The 22331-nt window shown below is 30.3% G+C and overlaps 2 protein-coding genes across 2 annotated transcripts; both read right to left on the reverse strand.

The window, feature by feature from the left end:
- Positions 1 to 4000: 4000 nt before the first annotated feature.
- Positions 4001 to 4498, reverse strand: LOC112001721 (auxin-responsive protein SAUR71). Its single transcript, XM_024033900.1, has one exon. The coding sequence runs from the start codon at positions 4496 to 4498 to the stop codon at positions 4001 to 4003; it is 498 nt and encodes a 165-aa protein (XP_023889668.1).
- A 4848-nt stretch (positions 4499 to 9346) lies between these two features.
- LOC136062167 (auxin-responsive protein SAUR71-like) lies at positions 9347 to 9844 on the reverse strand. The gene has a single exon (XM_065760939.1). It carries the CDS (start codon positions 9842 to 9844, stop codon positions 9347 to 9349), a length of 498 nt encoding a protein of 165 aa, XP_065617011.1.
- Between the last annotated feature and the right edge of the window lie 12487 nt (positions 9845 to 22331).

Raw genomic sequence — 22331 nt, forward strand, 5'->3', positions numbered from 1 at the left:
AGAGATGATATATACACCCAAAATAAGATATAATTTTTCAAATCAAAGAGGACAATACTCTAAAAAATTAATAATTTTCTCATAATATATAAGTGTTATTATAAGGTCTATGTGTTGTAAGAGATATAATGTTTGTGTAGATCCAGGAGATATATATTCGTACAAAACAAACATTTATGCTTATTTTGTTCGACTTGAGAGCATTTGCATTAAACAATGCAAAATAGAAAAATATATCAATATTACATATTTAAGCCCCAAAATCACTTACATCAGTCAAGCTAAAAATGTGTAAATTTGCAAAATTGCTATAGTAATCGTGTAAATTTACACTATCACTATTCATTTCGTATTTAATTTTTTATTCTTTCTTTACGTATTCCAAGGATAAAGAAAGAGAGTAGATGATACTTATTATGTGTAAAGAAAGAGAAACAATTAAAAAATCAAGAAAATTAGTATTTTAATGAAATATACTATACAATAGATAATATAATGTGAGGTGTTTTGAAATGTGAGTATGTAAAATATAAAAAGTAGGTTTATATACTAAAATAGGACAGAAATTTTTGCACAGGTTGATGTGAATGCTAGCCTATATGCTTATGCAACGATAGAACTACCTTGGGGCTAAAGGCGGCCATCACACCCCTCCCCCCTCCCCCAACCTAACCTTCGAAAAAAAAAACCCTTTAGTATACAAAAATTCATCAGACCACCCCTTACCGAGCTGCCTTCTTCAAAATTTTATTGTCTTTTTTTTTTTTTTTTTTTTTTTTTTTTTTTTTTTTTTTTTGTCTTCTGCTTTGTCTTCTTCTTTCTTCTTCTTTGTCCTTTTCTTTGTTTGTTCAACAGATCTAGTTTGGTCCCCTTAATTTTCATTTCTTGTTTTATCTGCTTAGCTCCCGTGAGAGTAATAAATGATGAAAGTAATTTCTAAGGGTGACACATTGTCTTTTATAGCTTTGATTCCACCACCTTTAGGACATGTGCTAAGCTTTTAGTCTCTACTCTCTACCTTTTTGCATCTAATTTTTTCAATATATCTAGGCATACACGTTTAAAGGAACATGTTATTATCATATAATAATTGGTTTAAAAAAATATATATATATATATATATAAATGTAGGGTTAGGATTTGTGGCCCAAGCCCAAAAACAATAAATTTGTAGAGTGTGGTGATAGAACTAGGTTAACTATGGAGCTAACAACGGTTGATCACAACATACAAGTATAAACCAACATAACAGTACACATAAAGATCAAGTAAATTCAAGTTCGAAGAGGCTTATGATAGATTGGATGCAGGTTACAGTTTTTTCTCCTCCCCTTCCTTTGATTAGGAACCCCTCTTCTTTATATATTTTCTTCCACTACCATCCCCTTCGTCCACCTGTTTTTCATCCAGCCCCTTACTTGAGTGCATGTCATGTCATATATCTCCCTTAGCTTTTGTGAATGACGGTAGCTCCAGTTGTACTGTTCAGAGGCCTTCTCCACATAAATGCGGCCAGAAAAGTTACTGCAGTGCATTTAATACGGTGGTGGCAACTTTTTCTTTTAGATATTTCTCTGTTCCTCTTATCTCCAGGCGTGTCTAGAGTTTATCCAAATTGCTGAAGTTACTAATAAACTGCTTTAGACCCCCCAGATGTTCACATGACCCCAAAATCCTTTCATCCGAGGATGATCGTCTCTTCGGAACAACGATGCTCTCTTCGGACGGAGTTTATTCGTCCCCACATGTCCTCCTTTTACATGAAATACCTCTCGACAATTTGAGCCTCCTCGGATATAGACGAACCTTCACCTTGGGCTTTAGGCCCACTACGTATGGCTGGGCTTTACCCCCCCCCCCCACAATAAATAATTGTTATTATTGGTTATATCATTTGTTTTTATTGGTAAGATATATCTTTTTATTTTTTATAACAAAGATATATAATTTTTAAAGACTCTTAAAAGTCTTACAAATTATATAATAGTTCCAAAAAAAGAAAAAATTAAGTGCAAAAGCAATGCATGACAGTGCTCAATTATGCTATAGAAGGTACACAAACAAGAAATATCAATTTCTTAATTAACTCATGAGTACATGTACAAACTAGTACATACTCATACAAAATCATATTTATCTCAAAATAATCATGCACTTAGTTGAGCAATACATACTATTCAAGTTTCTTCACAATGTCAAGCATGTTCTAAATCAAGAGAGAGATATCATAATTCATGTAATCCTCAAGAAGAATAAAACTAGACACAAAATAAAATATTTTTGTCTTTTTGAAAATTTTCATTGTTTTTGGATTTTTTTTTTAAAAATAAAAAACAACCTAAAAAAAAAAAAAAAAACCAAAAACAGAAACAAAATATGTCCACAAACAATTGAAAGAATTAAATTAGGGACAAGTAACCAACACTCACTTTACCAAGTCTTTTCTCACCCATATAGCACGAGTCTTCGGCTTTGTAGGTGAAAATTTATAAGAGGCAGAGTGTATTTGAGGGATTACACTAATCTTCTAAGAAAGACTGAAATCCTGCAAATTTATTTCACAAGCCTCAAAAAGATCAACTGAAACAATAGTATCTTTTTTATTCAAATCATCACAATAAAAAACAGTAAGACACTTAAAATTATCTATGATAATAGGGATCAAGGATAAACTCTTGTTATAATAACCTAAATCAAGAGCTAATCCGCTTTGATACTACTTGTTAGGTTTTAGACCCTTGTAAACTAGATTGTTTAACCTAATTAATTAACCAAGTGAATACTTAAGTTTATTATTCAAATCTAAGTTAAAACAATAAAGTCATATCATGTAAAGCAGCAAAAAAGTAAATAACACAACAATATGATAACCTAGGAAAACCAAACCGGTAAAAAACCTGGGGAGGTTTTAACCTAGCTATCCTCAAGGTAAAAAACAAATCCACTAGAAAGAATTGAAGTTTACAATAAGACTTAAACCACTAACAACTTATTGCTACTACACATAAAACTTACTATCACGACCCCATGATAGTTTCGAGTCTACAAACTATTTCTTTCCTTGGCCTTTGCAACACAAGCACTCACACTTGGGATAAAAAAACACGAACTCTCATGTTTGTGACTCCAAGACCACCCTTGTAGGTTTAGATCATCGGCACCTTTGATGACTAGAGAAAGTAGCAACTTCTACAACACCGAATCTTGAGATTCTTCAAGGAATAACACCGGTAAAAAACTTTAAAGAGCCTTTGGGTACAAAACCCTAGATCTACAAAAGAGGCACACTCTTCTCTCTCTAAAAAGCCTTATAAAAACGTGCTTAGGGTTTCTTTTATATACTAGAAGAAGTATATCTAAAACCCTAATCCTTAATGGGCTTGAACTGCTGTTTGGGCCGACTTAAAATTTTGCAGACCCGTATTTCGATCGGTCGAGCCTATTCTTCGATCAATCGACCGAGGCAAATTTCGAATTCTTTTCTGCAGCTTGCTTGTTCTTAGATCTTGACTTGTATCATTTTGAGTATTGTCTAATAATACTTATAGACTTCAAGATCTATATCTAAACAAGTTTGTGTTCACGATTTGCCAATTGTTCTAAACTTTTAAAACCTAACAGATTTGATCTCCCCAGATTAACCCTTGTAGTGTTAAAAGTTTTCTTTCTTAGCACATAATTGGGACACGACATCCTTACTACGTGATTCTCTCTTTCTTGAATCAACCACCTACAATTATAACATGATTTATTACCAAAACAGCACACAGTTTTCACTCCACCAAAAAAAAAAAAAAAAAAAAATAGAGTGGAGAAAAGAAAGCATAGAAATATATATTCTTGATATGTATACTACTTGTACAAATTTCCTGATATGTATTCTTTTTGTTCATTTCGTATAGAATTCCCTCTACCCACACAGATAAGTTGGATAATATATATGATACAAATGCTAAAAAAGAAAGCTAGATCAACATGATCTTATAATAAATAGTCATAGTTAATTCATCTTAATCATCGAATTTGATGGACTAAGAAGACTATAGGCATCATGACCCTTGTTAATGCTAACAATGTTGGATCGACGAGCTGGACTAGGCAGAATTAAGGAATAACCTTTAGCAAAGCCGCAACTAGGACTAAAATCCTCGCTGCTGTCTATCTCTGCCAACACTTTGTAGAACAAATCAACATCGCAAGGAAGCACAAGGGGGCCTTCACTATTGTACCCATATTCCAATTCAGCATCCTCTAGCAGCATCGCAAACAAAGGATGATTAACAAGCTTGGTCTTGATCACAAATCGTTGTTTTTGAGGTCCAACATAGACTGTGAAACAACCTTCCGGGGCTACTTGTCGATTCTTTTTGCGCTTTGTCAATGAACTGAAAGTGGTAGATGAAGATGAACATTTTTTGTTGCCAGCTACTAGTGATAGAAATCGTTTCCATGCCTTGAAAATCAAGGTGTTCCTGCTCTTAACTTTTACAATTTCCATTTCTACTATTGAAGAATGACAAGAAAATATGGAATATGGAAGGAAAAGAGATTAATCTAGCTTGCTATACATTTGCCAAATGGCAAGCTAAACTTAATTCTTGTTCTATTTGTATAGCTCAAAATCCGTATTGAATACTTACACGTATTTGATAATCTAAGTAAGAGAGATATATAGAGAGGTTTTGTAATGGAAACAGACTTTCAATTGAAGATGTGAACCCAACACAAGAAGAAAAATAAAGATGGAACTATATGGAGATGCGTATAGAAGAGTAAAGGTTTTGAAATGAGAGGCTGCATTAGTACATGTTATATATATATATATATATATAGAGGCCCATACTCCATTTGCAGACTAATAATTTGGTATTTTGTCGACGCAATTGAACGCAGCAAGATTTTGAAAGGCCACTAGCAATCTTCAACGCTCATATGGTGGAAAAGAATATTATAATCTCAATATATGCATATGCTCCACAAATAAATTGTTAAAATAAAAGACATCTTAGAGAAACCTACTTGCAGACAATGGTCAAAGCAATGAGTAGAAGACTAGGAGGTTATAAAGTAAGCCTTTATCGGTAATGGCATGGATGCCACATTATAAGTGGGAGTCGGTTTAATGAACTTCCTGGAATTTTACTCTCTGATATTTTAAGTAAGGGCTAATTACAACCTTAAATAATTCTTCTTCTTTTCTTTCTGAATAGTCAAAACACAGAAAAGTAAGAGAATACCCGCTACGTAAGAGGGAGATTTATCCCATTTGGATTTGCAAATAGAGGAATTATAGCGAAGAGATGACAGTCCATCCGTCACTACTTTTCTCAGATCCTCTTTACTTTTGTTAATTTTGTTTTTCTTTTCTACGATTTTCTCCGTGTCTGCTAACAGGTTTCTCTCCGCAACGCTAGCACAAGGGGTTAACCTCTGTTCCACAAACCACATAATAATTCTTTCCCTTTAATAAAATTCAACAAAAAAATTCCCTTCAATTGAGCTTCTGGTTTCTTAATCATTAGACCAATAACTCTGGTTTCTTAATTTTTACAAAACCATTACCTTTGATCATGTATTCTCTTATTCTTTTATATTTTTTATGTTTTGAGAGGAGAAAGACATAAAAGAGAGCAAGAATATATATTTAGCCTCTTTTTTTAAAAGTGGTGGATAACGGAACCCTAATTGAACTGACCTCAGGTGGGCAAAATGTCAAATTTCAAATCACAGGTAGGCAACTTAAATTTTGGCCAAACCATAGGTGGGTAAGTAGTAATTAGCCTTTTAACTAAAACAGGTTTAAAGAAAGTGATTATTAAACCATAATAAAACTTGTCATGTGCAAAAATGTAAACAAAATATGAATTTTTTTTTTTTTTTGGGGTCTCTAGTGCTTTTTGTCTAACTAAGTATGCAGTTTGATGATTACTGTAGTTACTAATATTCTTATTTTTATCTAAATATTTTTTTAGAGAGTTTCAATTTATAACGTTCGCTAACTAGAATATAGAATAAAATAAAACAAACTAATAAAATTTATATGATAAAATATTATGAAGTTAACTATAAATGTCAAACAGAAAAGTTTAATAAAAAATATATNTTTTTTTTTTTTTTTTTTTTTTTTTTTTTTTTTTTTTTGTCTTCTGCTTTGTCTTCTTCTTTCTTCTTCTTTGTCCTTTTCTTTGTTTGTTCAACAGATCTAGTTTGGTCCCCTTAATTTTCATTTCTTGTTTTATCTGCTTAGCTCCCGTGAGAGTAATAAATGATGAAAGTAATTTCTAAGGGTGACACATTGTCTTTTATAGCTTTGATTCCACCACCTTTAGGACATGTGCTAAGCTTTTAGTCTCTACTCTCTACCTTTTTGCATCTAATTTTTTCAATATATCTAGGCATACACGTTTAAAGGAACATGTTATTATCATATAATAATTGGTTTAAAAAAAATATATATATATATATATATAAATGTAGGGTTAGGATTTGTGGCCCAAGCCCAAAAACAATAAATTTGTAGAGTGTGGTGATAGAACTAGGTTAACTATGGAGCTAACAACGGTTGATCACAACATACAAGTATAAACCAACATAACAGTACACATAAAGATCAAGTAAATTCAAGTTCGAAGAGGCTTATGATAGATTGGATGCAGGTTACAGTTTTTTCTCCTCCCCTTCCTTTGATTAGGAACCCCTCTTCTTTATATATTTTCTTCCACTACCATCCCCTTCGTCCACCTGTTTTTCATCCAGCCCCTTACTTGAGTGCATGTCATGTCATATATCTCCCTTAGCTTTTGTGAATGACGGTAGCTCCAGTTGTACTGTTCAGAGGCCTTCTCCACATAAATGCGGCCAGAAAAGTTACTGCAGTGCATTTAATACGGTGGTGGCAACTTTTTCTTTTAGATATTTCTCTGTTCCTCTTATCTCCAGGCGTGTCTAGAGTTTATCCAAATTGCTGAAGTTACTAATAAACTGCTTTAGACCCCCCAGATGTTCACATGACCCCAAAATCCTTTCATCCGAGGATGATCGTCTCTTCGGAACAACGATGCTCTCTTCGGACGGAGTTTATTCGTCCCCACATGTCCTCCTTTTACATGAAATACCTCTCGACAATTTGAGCCTCCTCGGATATAGACGAACCTTCACCTTGGGCTTTAGGCCCACTACGTATGGCTGGGCTTTACCCCCCCCCCCCACAATAAATAATTGTTATTATTGGTTATATCATTTGTTTTTATTGGTAAGATATATCTTTTTATTTTTTATAACAAAGATATATAATTTTTAAAGACTCTTAAAAGTCTTACAAATTATATAATAGTTCCAAAAAAAGAAAAAATTAAGTGCAAAAGCAATGCATGACAGTGCTCAATTATGCTATAGAAGGTACACAAACAAGAAATATCAATTTCTTAATTAACTCATGAGTACATGTACAAACTAGTACATACTCATACAAAATCATATTTATCTCAAAATAATCATGCACTTAGTTGAGCAATACATACTATTCAAGTTTCTTCACAATGTCAAGCATGTTCTAAATCAAGAGAGAGATATCATAATTCATGTAATCCTCAAGAAGAATAAAACTAGACACAAAATAAAATATTTTTGTCTTTTTGAAAATTTTCATTGTTTTTGGATTTTTTTTTTAAAAATAAAAAACAACCTAAAAAAAAAAAAAAAAACCAAAAACAGAAACAAAATATGTCCACAAACAATTGAAAGAATTAAATTAGGGACAAGTAACCAACACTCACTTTACCAAGTCTTTTCTCACCCATATAGCACGAGTCTTCGGCTTTGTAGGTGAAAATTTATAAGAGGCAGAGTGTATTTGAGGGATTACACTAATCTTCTAAGAAAGACTGAAATCCTGCAAATTTATTTCACAAGCCTCAAAAAGATCAACTGAAACAATAGTATCTTTTTTATTCAAATCATCACAATAAAAAACAGTAAGACACTTAAAATTATCTATGATAATAGGGATCAAGGATAAACTCTTGTTATAATAACCTAAATCAAGAGCTAATCCGCTTTGATACTACTTGTTAGGTTTTAGACCCTTGTAAACTAGATTGTTTAACCTAATTAATTAACCAAGTGAATACTTAAGTTTATTATTCAAATCTAAGTTAAAACAATAAAGTCATATCATGTAAAGCAGCAAAAAAGTAAATAACACAACAATATGATAACCTAGGAAAACCAAACCGGTAAAAAACCTGGGGAGGTTTTAACCTAGCTATCCTCAAGGTAAAAAACAAATCCACTAGAAAGAATTGAAGTTTACAATAAGACTTAAACCACTAACAACTTATTGCTACTACACATAAAACTTACTATCACGACCCCATGATAGTTTCGAGTCTACAAACTATTTCTTTCCTTGGCCTTTGCAACACAAGCACTCACACTTGGGATAAAAAAACACGAACTCTCATGTTTGTGACTCCAAGACCACCCTTGTAGGTTTAGATCATCGGCACCTTTGATGACTAGAGAAAGTAGCAACTTCTACAACACCGAATCTTGAGATTCTTCAAGGAATAACACCGGTAAAAAACTTTAAAGAGCCTTTGGGTACAAAACCCTAGATCTACAAAAGAGGCACACTCTTCTCTCTCTAAAAAGCCTTATAAAAACGTGCTTAGGGTTTCTTTTATATACTAGAAGAAGTATATCTAAAACCCTAATCCTTAATGGGCTTGAACTGCTGTTTGGGCCGACTTAAAATTTTGCAGACCCGTATTTCGATCGGTCGAGCCTATTCTTCGATCAATCGACCGAGGCAAATTTCGAATTCTTTTCTGCAGCTTGCTTGTTCTTAGATCTTGACTTGTATCATTTTGAGTATTGTCTAATAATACTTATAGACTTCAAGATCTATATCTAAACAAGTTTGTGTTCACGATTTGCCAATTGTTCTAAACTTTTAAAACCTAACAGATTTGATCTCCCCAGATTAACCCTTGTAGTGTTAAAAGTTTTCTTTCTTAGCACATAATTGGGACACGACATCCTTACTACGTGATTCTCTCTTTCTTGAATCAACCACCTACAATTATAACATGATTTATTACCAAAACAGCACACAGTTTTCACTCCACCAAAAAAAAAAAAAAAAAAAAAATAGAGTGGAGAAAAGAAAGCATAGAAATATATATTCTTGATATGTATACTACTTGTACAAATTTCCTGATATGTATTCTTTTTGTTCATTTCGTATAGAATTCCCTCTACCCACACAGATAAGTTGGATAATATATATGATACAAATGCTAAAAAGAAAGCTAGATCAACATGATCTTATAATAAATAGTCATAGTTAATTCATCTTAATCATCGAATTTGATGGACTAAGAAGACTATAGGCATCATGACCCTTGTTAATGCTAACAATGTTGGATCGACGAGCTGGACTAGGCAGAATTAAGGAATAACCTTTAGCAAAGCCGCAACTAGGACTAAAATCCTCGCTGCTGTCTATCTCTGCCAACACTTTGTAGAACAAATCAACATCGCAAGGAAGCACAAGGGGGCCTTCACTATTGTACCCATATTCCAATTCAGCATCCTCTAGCAGCATCGCAAACAAAGGATGATTAACAAGCTTGGTCTTGATCACAAATCGTTGTTTTTGAGGTCCAACATAGACTGTGAAACAACCTTCCGGGGCTACTTGTCGATTCTTTTTGCGCTTTGTCAATGAACTGAAAGTGGTAGATGAAGATGAACATTTTTTGTTGCCAGCTACTAGTGATAGAAATCGTTTCCATGCCTTGAAAATCAAGGTGTTCCTGCTCTTAACTTTTACAATTTCCATTTCTACTATTGAAGAATGACAAGAAAATATGGAATATGGAAGGAAAAGAGATTAATCTAGCTTGCTATACATTTGCCAAATGGCAAGCTAAACTTAATTCTTGTTCTATTTGTATAGCTCAAAATCCGTATTGAATACTTACACGTATTTGATAATCTAAGTAAGAGAGATATATAGAGAGGTTTTGTAATGGAAACAGACTTTCAATTGAAGATGTGAACCCAACACAAGAAGAAAAATAAAGATGGAACTATATGGAGATGCGTATAGAAGAGTAAAGGTTTTGAAATGAGAGGCTGCATTAGTACATGTTATATATATATATATATATATAGAGGCCCATACTCCATTTGCAGACTAATAATTTGGTATTTTGTCGACGCAATTGAACGCAGCAAGATTTTGAAAGGCCACTAGCAATCTTCAACGCTCATATGGTGGAAAAGAATATTATAATCTCAATATATGCATATGCTCCACAAATAAATTGTTAAAATAAAAGACATCTTAGAGAAACCTACTTGCAGACAATGGTCAAAGCAATGAGTAGAAGACTAGGAGGTTATAAAGTAAGCCTTTATCGGTAATGGCATGGATGCCACATTATAAGTGGGAGTCGGTTTAATGAACTTCCTGGAATTTTACTCTCTGATATTTTAAGTAAGGGCTAATTACAACCTTAAATAATTCTTCTTCTTTTCTTTCTGAATAGTCAAAACACAGAAAAGTAAGAGAATACCCGCTACGTAAGAGGGAGATTTATCCCATTTGGATTTGCAAATAGAGGAATTATAGCGAAGAGATGACAGTCCATCCGTCACTACTTTTCTCAGATCCTCTTTACTTTTGTTAATTTTGTTTTTCTTTTCTACGATTTTCTCCGTGTCTGCTAACAGGTTTCTCTCCGCAACGCTAGCACAAGGGGTTAACCTCTGTTCCACAAACCACATAATAATTCTTTCCCTTTAATAAAATTCAACAAAAAAATTCCTTCAATTGAGCTTCTGGTTTCTTAATCATTAGACCAATAACTCTGGTTTCTTAATTTTTACAAAACCATTACCTTTGATCATGTATTCTCTTATTCTTTTATATTTTTTATGTTTTGAGAGGAGAAAGACATAAAAGAGAGCAAGAATATATATTTAGCCTCTTTTTTTAAAAGTGGTGGATAACGGAACCCTAATTGAACTGACCTCAGGTGGGCAAAATGTCAAATTTCAAATCACAGGTAGGCAACTTAAATTTTGGCCAAACCATAGGTGGGTAAGTAGTAATTAGCCTTTTAACTAAAACAGGTTTAAAGAAAGTGATTATTAAACCATAATAAACTTGTCATGTGCAAAAATGTAAACAAAATATGAATTTTTTTTTTTTTTTGGGTCTCTAGTGCTTTTTGTCTAACTAAGTATGCAGTTTGATGATTACTGTAGTTACTAATATTCTTATTTTTATCTAAATATTTTTTAGAGAGTTTCAATTTATAACGTTCGCTAACTAGAATATAGAATAAAATAAAACAAACTAATAAAATTTATATGATAAAATATTATGAAGTTAACTATAAATGTCAAACAGAAAAGTTTAATAAAAAATATATTTTTTTTTTTATTTTTGACTAATTAAATATGAAATTTGATAATCATTGATAAGCATATATTATAATTGTATATTGTGAGCTATCCAATACTTTTTTTAAAAACCAAAATCTTTTTTTTAGATTCCTAGAAGTTCATTTTTTTTTAGAGAATTTCAATTTATGACATCCGCCCTTGATGATAACTCTTTATTATCTGACCAATGCATCAATCAGTTTCTGGTGTAGGTGGAGATTGAATTCTAGATCTCTTATTCAACCATCAAAAACCTACTCCCACTTATAATGTGGCATCCATGCCATTACCAATAGAAAAATTCCTAGAAGTTCATCAAAACAGTAAAAGATTCCTAAATGGATTGAAACCAAATCTTTTATCTAAAAATTCAATAAAAAAAAATCAAAATTCTTTATATATATATAGAGAGAGAGAGAGAATAATGAGATTTACTCCGCCTGGGCCTTGGGCTTGCTACATGATGGGCCGAGGCTATCAGGCCCATGGGCCCCACATTACTCAATGTAATCACGTTATCAAATGTTAATAGAGGAATTTAAAGTAAATCTAAGGAACTGTATAAATTTTGCCAGTTTTTAATTTCTTCCTCAAATTTATATATATATATATATATATTGCTACCCATGTCTAAAATCAGAATTAACCTAACAAAAGCAGAACTAAAGAAATAAGAAAACATAAACACAAATAAGTGTACATGCACATGAAGTGATCAACCTCAATCTACAACTTTCCAATTTTTTAATTTTTTTAGAGTTTTAGCTTATAACGTTTACGTTTAATGTTTGTACTCTTTATCATTAGACCAAAACACCAATCAGTTTTTAGTGTAAGCAAAATATGAGAATTAATTAAATTTTAAATTTTTTATTCAACCATTATAGATTTTATCAATTAAATTAACTGAAACCCACCAAAATCATTAATACCGGCAAAAACAAATATGTTAAATACTTAAATGTGGTGGCATTACCATATACCATGCAGGAAGATATAAGCCATAGGGTTATTTTATTATATTAATTAAGAGGCTATCAATTTCCCTTCGTCTTATTGGTGTTAGAAAATTTATGATACTGTGTGTGTGTCTATATATATATATATATATATGTATATGCGTAGGATAATAAAATATTGCTCATCTATTCTTCCACTATTCCTTCAGTCATATATTTATATTACTTTTTCTTGACCATAAAAGAGCAGCTGAATATCATTAAACTAAACAATTATAAGTTTAAAGGACAGGTTATATAGTTAATTCAATAAAATTTCAAACTGCAATGTTGGAACTTGGAACATTTAGTGCACATGTGAACAACTCTGGAGGCCTAATTTTATATTTGGCACAATCTGGACTAGCTATCAAATAAAAAATTGCGCAGAACTATCATTTTCCATAATGAGACATTTTTACTTAAACAATTGGCATTAATTGGAGGAATTCACCTGGTAGCCAGCCGCAGTTCAACTAATTTAAAACAGGAAATTCACTGTTCCTAGACAGAGACTGAAGTCACTGATTATGAAATAAAAAATAAAAATTAAAGACCACGACTATTCAATTCTAGGTTAAATTATATATAGAGAGTCTGTTTGTGAACATTTTTTTTAGTTGAAATTGAAATTTTTTTGCTGAAAGTACTATAAATAAAGCTAAAAGGTAGCTGAAATAGTACAGTAAGACCTATAAATAAGAATAATTATACCGTACCCCATTTTTTTGGGGGATACGGTACCCACTATTAGGCAACATGCTATACCATATTATCAAAACATCACATTTGATGGTACCATCGTTATATTATGTAATACTAACATTACATGCGACTGTAATTTTGTCACATTCGGCGATTTTCTTATTTTTCTCACATTTGATAATATTATCCTCACATTGTGTAGTACCAACATCACATGTAACTATACTTTTGTTATATTCAGTAGTTCCCTCATTTTTTCTCACATTTGATAGTACCATCTTTACATTGTGCAGTACTAACATCACATGTGACTATACTTTTGTCACATTCAATGGTTCCTTTATTTTTATTTTTTTTACATTTGATGGTTCCATTGTCACATTAGACAATACCAACATCACATTTGATCGTACTTCTCTCACATTCGATGGTTCTATTATTTTTCTCACATTTAATGATTCTATTGTCGCATTGGGCAGTACTAATATCATATTTGACCGTACTTTTACCACATTCGGTTGTACTCCTATTTGTTTCTCACATTTGATAATATCATCCTCAAATTATGCAATACCAACATTACATGTGACAATACTTTGTCACATTCGGTGATTCCCTCTATTTTTTTTTTTTTTTTATACATTTGATAATTCTATTGTCACATTGGGTAGTACTAACATATTATTTGACTATACTATTCACACATTCAATGGTACTTTAATTTTTACTCATATTTGACGGTTCTATCGTCACATTGGAATTTGAACAGTACCAACATCTCATGTAACCACATTTTTGTCACATTTGATAGTTTCCTTTTTTTTCTCACATTTGATGGTTCCATTATCACATTAAGCAATATCAACATCGCATATGACAGTACTTTTTCCACATTCGGTTGTACTCGTCTTTTTTTCTAATATTTGATAGCACCATCTACAAATTGTGCAGTACTAAAATCACATGTGACTATACTTTTGTCACATTTGGTGGTTCAATTTTTTTTTCTCGCAAATGATGGTTCAATTGTCACATTAGGTAGTACCAACATCACATTTAACCGTACTTTTCTCACATTTGGTTGTACTTTAATTTTTTTCTCACATTTGATAGTGTCGTCCTCACATTGTACAGTACCAACATTACATCTGACTGTACTTTTGTCACATTTGGTACTCCCCTTATTTCTTTATCACATTTGATGATTTCATTGTCACATTAGGCAATACCAACATCACATTAGACCGTACATTTCTCACACTCGGTGGTACTTTTGTCACATTCAATGGTTCCCTTTTTTTTCTCACCAATTACCATAATACTCCCGAAACCTAAAAAATGACTAAAATACCATTAAAACCTAAAACATGACAGAATCACCCTAAAACTCAAAAATATTTTACAAAATTACTATAAAACCCAAAAACAAACCGAAATAACCGTGAAACTTAAAAAATAACCAAAATACCCTTTAAAAAATAACCAAATGACCCTGAAACTAAAAATAAAAGGACCAAAACTACCTTAAAACCTCAAAAATGACCGAAATAACAATGAAACCTAAAAAATGACTGAAATAACAATGAAAACTAAAAATGACCAAAATACCCCTAGGACAAAAAAAATGACCACATGACCTTGAAACTTAGAAATTGACCGAAATGACCTTGAAACGAAAAAAAAAAAAAAAAAAAAANATTTCTTAAAAGTAGAGTACCATACAAAAAATAAAAAAAAAAAAAAAATCACTCCACAGTCCACAGTCCACAGTTCACAATCTAAATACTAATTATTATCTTAAATATTTATAATCCACTTAATAACATAAAATTTAAAGAAGAAGAAAAAAAAGAATTTTTATTTTCACAGTACTTGATTTCTTGAAAATAAAGTCCTATACCAAATGAAAAAGGAAAAAAAAAAAAAAAAGATAAATCACTTTGCAATCCACACTCTAAATACTTATTACTATCTTAAATATTTATAATCCACTTAATAACATAAAATTTACCAAAAAAAAAAAATTACCCAATACTTGATTTCTTAAAAGTAAAGTACCATATAGAAAGAAAAAGAAAAAGAAAAAGGAAAAAATAAATCACTACATAGTCCACAATTTAAATACTAATTACTATTTTCAATATTTATAATCTACTTAATAATATAAAATTTACAAAAGAAAAAAAAGTGAAAAAAAAAAAATTTACATAGTACTTGATTTTTTGAAAATAAAGTACCATACAAAAAGATAAAAAGATAAATCACTCCACAGTCCACAATATAAATACTAATTACTATCTTAAATATTTAAACCACTTAATAATATAAAATTACAAAAGAAAAAAAATGAAATTTTTTTTTACACAATACTTGATTTCTAGAAAGTAAAGTACTATACAAAAAAGAAATAGAAAAATGATAAAGATAAATCACTCCACATTCCACACTCTAAATACTAATTACTATCTTAAATATTTATAATCCACTTAATAACATAAAATTTACCAAAAAAAAAAAAAATTACCCAATACTTAATTTTTTGAAAGTAAAGTACCATACAAAAAGAAAAACATAAAGATAAATTACTACATAGTCCACAATTTAAAAACTAATTACTATCTTCAATATTTATAACCTATTTAATAATATAAATTTACAAAAGAAAAAAAAAGTGAAAAAAAAATTTACATAGTACTTGGTTTTTTGAAAATAAATTACTATAAAAAAAAAAAAGATAAATCACTCTACAGTCCACAACTCTAAATACTAATTATAATCATAAAATATTTATACTTTATTAATAATATAAAATTTACAAAAGAAAAAAATATGAAAAAAAAATTACCACTTGATTTCTAGAAAGTAAAGTACTATACAAAAAGAAACAAAAAATATAAAGATAAATCACTCCACAGACTATACTCTAAATACTAATTATGATCTTAAATATTTATAATCCACTTAATAATATAAAATTTACAAAAGAAAAAATAAGTGACAAAAAAATTTATCCAGTACTTGATTTCTTGAAATTACAAAAAAAAAATTACTAATATAAAATTTACAAAAAAAAAAAAAAAAAAAGTGGAAAAAATTACCCAATGCTTGATTTCTAGAAAATAAAGTACCATACAAAAAGAAAAAGAAAAAGAAAGAAAGATAAATCACTATGCAATCCACACTCTAAATAATAATTACTATCTTAAATAATTATAATACACTTAATAATATAAAATTTACAAAAAAAAAAAAGTGAAAAAAAAATTGCTAGCACTTAATTTCTTAAAAATAAAGTATCATACAAAAAGAAAAGAAAGATAAATCAATCACAGTCCATAATCTAAATGCTAATTACTATCTTAAATACTTATAATCCACTTAATAATATAAAATTTACAAAAAATAAAAGTTAAAAAAATTTACTAATACTTGATTTCTTGAAAGTAAAGTACCATACAAAAAGAAAAGAAAAAGGATAAAGATAAATCACTTCACAATTCACACTCCAAATACAAATTACTATCTTAAATATTTAGAATTCATTTAATAATGTAAAATTAACAAAAGAAAAAAAAAATGAAAAAAAAATTACCCAATACTAGATTTCTTGAAAGTAAAGTACCATATAAAAAGAAAAAAAAAATAAAGATAAATCACTCCACAGTTCACACTCTAAATACTAATTATTATCTTAAATATTTATAATCAACTTAATAATATAAAATTTACAAAGAAAAAAAAAATGAAAAAAATTACCTAGTACTTGATTTCTTGAAAATAAAATACTATACAAAAAGAAAAAGAAAAAAAAAATCACTACGCATCCCACACTTTAAATACTAATTACTATCTTAAATATTTACAATCCACTTAATAATATAAAATTTACAAAAAAAAATTACCGAGTATTTGATTTCTTGAAAATAAAGTACCATGCAAAAAAAAAGAAAGAAAAAAGGTAAAGAAAAACTACTTCACATTCCACACCCTAAATACTAATCACTATCTTAAATATTTACAATCCACTTAATAATATAAAATTTACAAAAAAAAATTTGGAAAAAAATTACCTAGTACTTGATTTCTTGAAAGTAAATAATATACCAAAAAAAAAAAATGATAAATCACTTCACAATCCAAAATCTAAATACTAATTACAATTTCAAATATTTATAATCTACTCAATAATATAAAATTTACAAAAAAAAAAAAAAAAATACATAGTACTTGAGTTCTTGAAAGTAAAGTACCATACAAAAAAAAAAAAAGATAAAGATAAATCACTCCATAGTTTACAATCAAATACTAATTACTATCTTAAATATTTATAATCCACTTAATAATATAAAATTTACAAAAAAAATTTACCTAGTACTTAATTTCTAGAAAGTAAAATACCATACAAAAAAAAAAAAAAAAGATAAAGAAAAACTACTCAATATTCTACGCTCTAAATACTAATTACTATCATAAAAATTTATAATCCACTTAATAATATAAAATTTATAAAAGAAAAAAAAATTACCAAGTATTTGATTTCTTAAAAGTAAAGTACCATACAAAAAAAGAAGATAAAGATAAATCACTTCACAATCCACAACCTAAATACTAATTACTATTTTAAATATTTATAATATACTTAATGTGGGGGGTAAAAGTCCAACCTTATGCATTGGGCCTAGGGCCCTATTTGAAGATTACTGTATGTCCAAAGAGAAGGAAGAGGTTGAGAAGAAGTCCGTGTGGAAGAGATATACCTGGAAATGAACGAGGAATTTAGTCCGAAGAAAGCACCAGTGATCCGAAAAGTCCATTCTCCTCGGATACAAAAAGTCTCGATCAAGCAAATATCTGGAAGGTTTGAGTAATATTCCTAAAGTCTTCAATGAGAAGGATGAGCTTTGGACATGCCTGGAGATGATAAGAACGGAGAAATATCTAAAAGAAAAAGCTGCTACCACTGTGTTTAATGCACTGCAGCAACTTTCTTGGCCGCATTTATGTGGAGAAGACCCCTGAACAGTGTAATCTCAGCTACCACCACTTACAAAGAGTTAAAGAAGATACTTGACGTGACATATATTCAAGTAGATACATAGATGAAGAACAAGTGAACGATGGAGATGATGGGGAATGATGTTATATAAAGGAAAGAGGCCTCTGATAATAGGGGGAGAGAAAAAGAGAATAAGAGAGAAATAAAGATTTTACTGTAGCACTAATAACTGTATTCACTGTTCAATCAATAACATTCCTCTTCGGACATCATTTTGTTTAGCTTTTAAGTGTGTTTTTACATTAGTTCATTCCCAAATACTATAGTTAATAGTTGTTAAATTTACAATTAACCCAGCTCTTTCACTCACTCTCTACAAATTCATTGTTTTAGGCTTGGGTTACAAATCCTGACCCTACACTTAATAATATAAAATTTACAAAAGAAAAAAGAAGTGATTTCATTAAAAAAAAAAAAAAAAGTTTATAATTCACAGTCCACAATCTAAATACTAAAATAAGTAATTTCCTATAAATAAATAAAAAAGAAAACGAAAAAAATAAATAAATAAATCACTCCATAGTCCATAATTTAAATACTAATTACTATCATACATATTTATAATACACTTAATAATATAAAATTTACAATAAAAAAATTGAAAAAAAAAAAATTACCTAGTACTTGATTTCATAAAAGTAAAGTATTGTCCAAAAAGAAAAAGAAAAAGAAAAGATAAATTACTTTGCAGTTTACACTCTAAATATTAATTACTATCTTAAATATTTATAATCCACTTAATAATATAAAATTTAAAAAAAATTGATTTTTTTTTTTACCTAGTACTTAATTTCTTAAAAGTAAAGTATCATACAAAAAAAAAAAAACAAATCACTCTACAATCTACAATCTAAATACTAATTATTATCTTAAATACTTATAATACACTTAATAATATAAAATTTACAAAAGTTTAAAAAAGAAAAAGAAAATTTACCCAGTACTTAATTTCTTAAAAGTAAAGTGTATGTTTTTAAACCCCTTAAAACACAACCAAATTAACCTAGTTAATTAGCCAAGTGATTACTTAGTCAAATTATCAGATCTAAGTTAACACAAATATATAATATAGGGACTCAGTTTGGATTAACCCTGAGTATGAATGGGTTTTCAGCCCAATCAAGCCCAAACAATAAATTTATAGAGAGTGGGTTAAAGGTTTAGGCACTGGCCCTCGTTCACCAAGCATGAACTCTCCTTTATAAAAGAAAACACTTAGAATTTATTTACAACTGGGGGGATGCTCCTCGGCCCGTGGCCGAGGAGACCCTTTTCTTCTCTCTTTTTTTCCCCCTCTTCTTTACTTTACTTGCCTTTCTTATATAGTCTTCATCTTCCTATCTCCTTATTCCATCTGTTGATCATCCATTTGCCTCTCTTCTGGCCGTCCGTCCCATCAGAGGCCTTATCAGTACTCAAGTGGTTCACTCTGACCAACGTTGCCCTGCTAAGGGGTCATCTCCCCATTAATGCGGCCAGGGGGGTTAGGTGAATGCATTAAATGCGAGGGTGACAGCTTACTTTGGGGTTGGTCTTTCCCAAAAATCATCCTTGTCAGGCCGAGGATGAGGAGGTTTCCCCCAATTTAGCCTTGAATAGTCAGTATTCCTCGGCGTGGGCCTTGGGCCTGCTACACAATGGGCTGAGGCTATCAGGCCCACGGGCCACACATATAATATCAATGTAAAGTGCGGAAAATAAAGAACACAAAGATATGATGACCTAAGAAAACCAAACCGGTAAAAAACTTAGGGAGGATTTAACCTAGTTATTCTCAAGGTAAAACTGAATTCACTATGAAAGAATTGAAGTTTACACAATAGCGAATTAGACCACTAGCATCCTATTGCTATCTCGAGTAGGAAACTTACTACCACAACCACGTGACAGTTTCAAGTCTACGGACTACTTTTTTCTTGAATTCCCAGCAAGCACAAGCACAAGCACTCCCGCTCGTATATTTTTAAGTTTTTGAATCTGCAACTGAAACGGTTACCAAGTTCTTGACATAGTCTTGATTCTTGATAACCCTAAGTATGTGTGAAAGTAAACACCTCTACATCTCACAAAAAATTCACACACACAACATAAAGAGCATAAAACTCTACACAGCAAACGGGCTTGGGCTGAGTTGAAAATTCTGTAAAAAAAAAATCTGTACGACTTTCGATCGGTTGAGTCCAATTCACAATCGATCGAGCCAGGAAAATTTACACAGTAAATCTTGCAGCAACTCGATTCCAACTTTACATAAAAAATATATATATATATATATATATACTTTGAGCAAGTCTAAACAAAACTAAAATGTTCTGATCATGGTTTGTCAACATTACAAAATGAAGTTCTAATACATTAGTTCCTAATTCTTAGAACCTAACATAAAGTACCATACAACAAGAAAAAAAAAAAAGAAAAGAAAAAAAAAAAAGATAAAGATAAATCACTTCACAATCCACACTTTAAATACTAATTACTATCTTAAATATTTATAATTCATTTAATAATATAAAACTTACAAATGAAAAAGAAAAATTAACTAGTACTTGATTTCTTGAAAGTAAAGCACTATCCAAAAAGAAAAAAAAAAAAAAAAAAAAAANTTGTATTGTATTTCTCAGTGAAAGAATATACATGAGTGCCTTTATGTAGAAGGCATATGAGTGCAGTACAAGAATGTGTGCTATACAAATAATCTAGTTAGGCCTAAAGCCTATAACACTATACACGTTAATACATATACAGTGAGGCCAACTTTTAGAATGAGGATTGGCACCTAGCGCCAATTCCTTTTTGGCTTATGAAGGAATTGGCAAGGGTTTCCCATAAGAATTGTTGGATCTGGAAATGATTTATGGTGACTCAAGAAAAACTACCTCCCTGATATAACAAAAATGAGATTCATTACAAGTTTGTTGCATTGTCACATTTATATTTAATATCTAAAAACTAAAGCATAACATTTATAGTTGCTATGCTTTTATTGAGGCACATCAATGTAGCATTTCAGTCCATTTGATCTATTTCAATTGTAAGATCTATTAGTAAATAACTAAATGGGTTAGTTTAATTATTTTGTCCAAATCTATTAGTACATGAAGTCATTTAAGCATTTTTTTAAAATTAATATTAATCAAACAATATGATTTTTTTAAAATAATACATCCTATGAATGTTTTCATTTAAATTTTTAATAGTAAAAAAAAAAAAAAAAACATTTAAATGATATTGTTTACTAAGTGTGCATTTGGGATTGCTTAAAAAGCCAACTTTTTTTTTTTTAACTATTTAGCTTATTTTTGCTATTATTCATAGGTTCCATTGCACTTTTTGGTACTATTCATGGACCTTGCTGTACTATTTCTACTGCCTTTTAGCTTTATTTACAGTATTTTTAATAAAAAGTTTTCAGTTTCAACTAAATAAGCTGTTCCCAAATAGACACTAACTAAAACATTTACGTAGTAACATGATTGGTTAGTTTCACATCAACAACACAATAAAAAAAAAAAAAAATCCTTATTTTTTTTTGGCGTAAATGCACTTTTAGTCCCTACATTTTGACGTTTTTCCATTTTAGTCCCTAGATTTTATTTTTTCCACTTTTAGTCCCTAAAACCAATTTACGCGTTCCATTTTAGTCCTTTCCGTCAGTTAACCGACTGAAATTGCTGAGGTGGCAGCCGGGGCAATTAAAATATTATAAAAATGCCACATCACCCATGACACGTCAGCATATAAATTTAAAAAATTAATTTTTTAATTTTAACAAAATTAAAAAACATAAAACAAAATTTAAAACATAAAAATACATCAAATTTGAATCAAACACAAAAAAAAATAGAGATTTTTCATTCACTAACTTAACTTTCGGAGGGTTTTTTGGCTGTACCCACCAATATTCTATTTGGTTCTTGTTTTCTTATTCTTCAGGTACCCATTGGTGGATCAGGAGCATCAACTCATTGATGATTTTCGTGTATCATCAATCACATTCAATAAAATAGTTCATCACACAACCTCTCCTTTCTTTTTATTTAAAGGAAAAAAAATGCAAAAGTAGTACAAAAACAAATCTAAGGTGTCTTACACACCATGCTTGTCCTTGACCTCTC

The sequence above is a fragment of the Quercus suber genome, unplaced genomic scaffold (assembly GCF_002906115.3).
Source record: "Quercus suber isolate HL8 unplaced genomic scaffold, Cork oak 2.0 scaffold_388, whole genome shotgun sequence".
NCBI classification, from domain to species: Eukaryota; Viridiplantae; Streptophyta; class Magnoliopsida; order Fagales; family Fagaceae; genus Quercus; species Quercus suber.

Bases quoted from the DNA above. Each gene is read 5' to 3' on its own strand.
- LOC112001721 (XM_024033900.1), bottom strand. From the start codon at position 4,498: ATGGAAATTGTAAAAGTTAAGAGCAGGAACACCTTGATTTTCAAGGCA.
- LOC136062167 (XM_065760939.1), bottom strand. From the start codon at position 9,844: ATGGAAATTGTAAAAGTTAAGAGCAGGAACACCTTGATTTTCAAGGCA.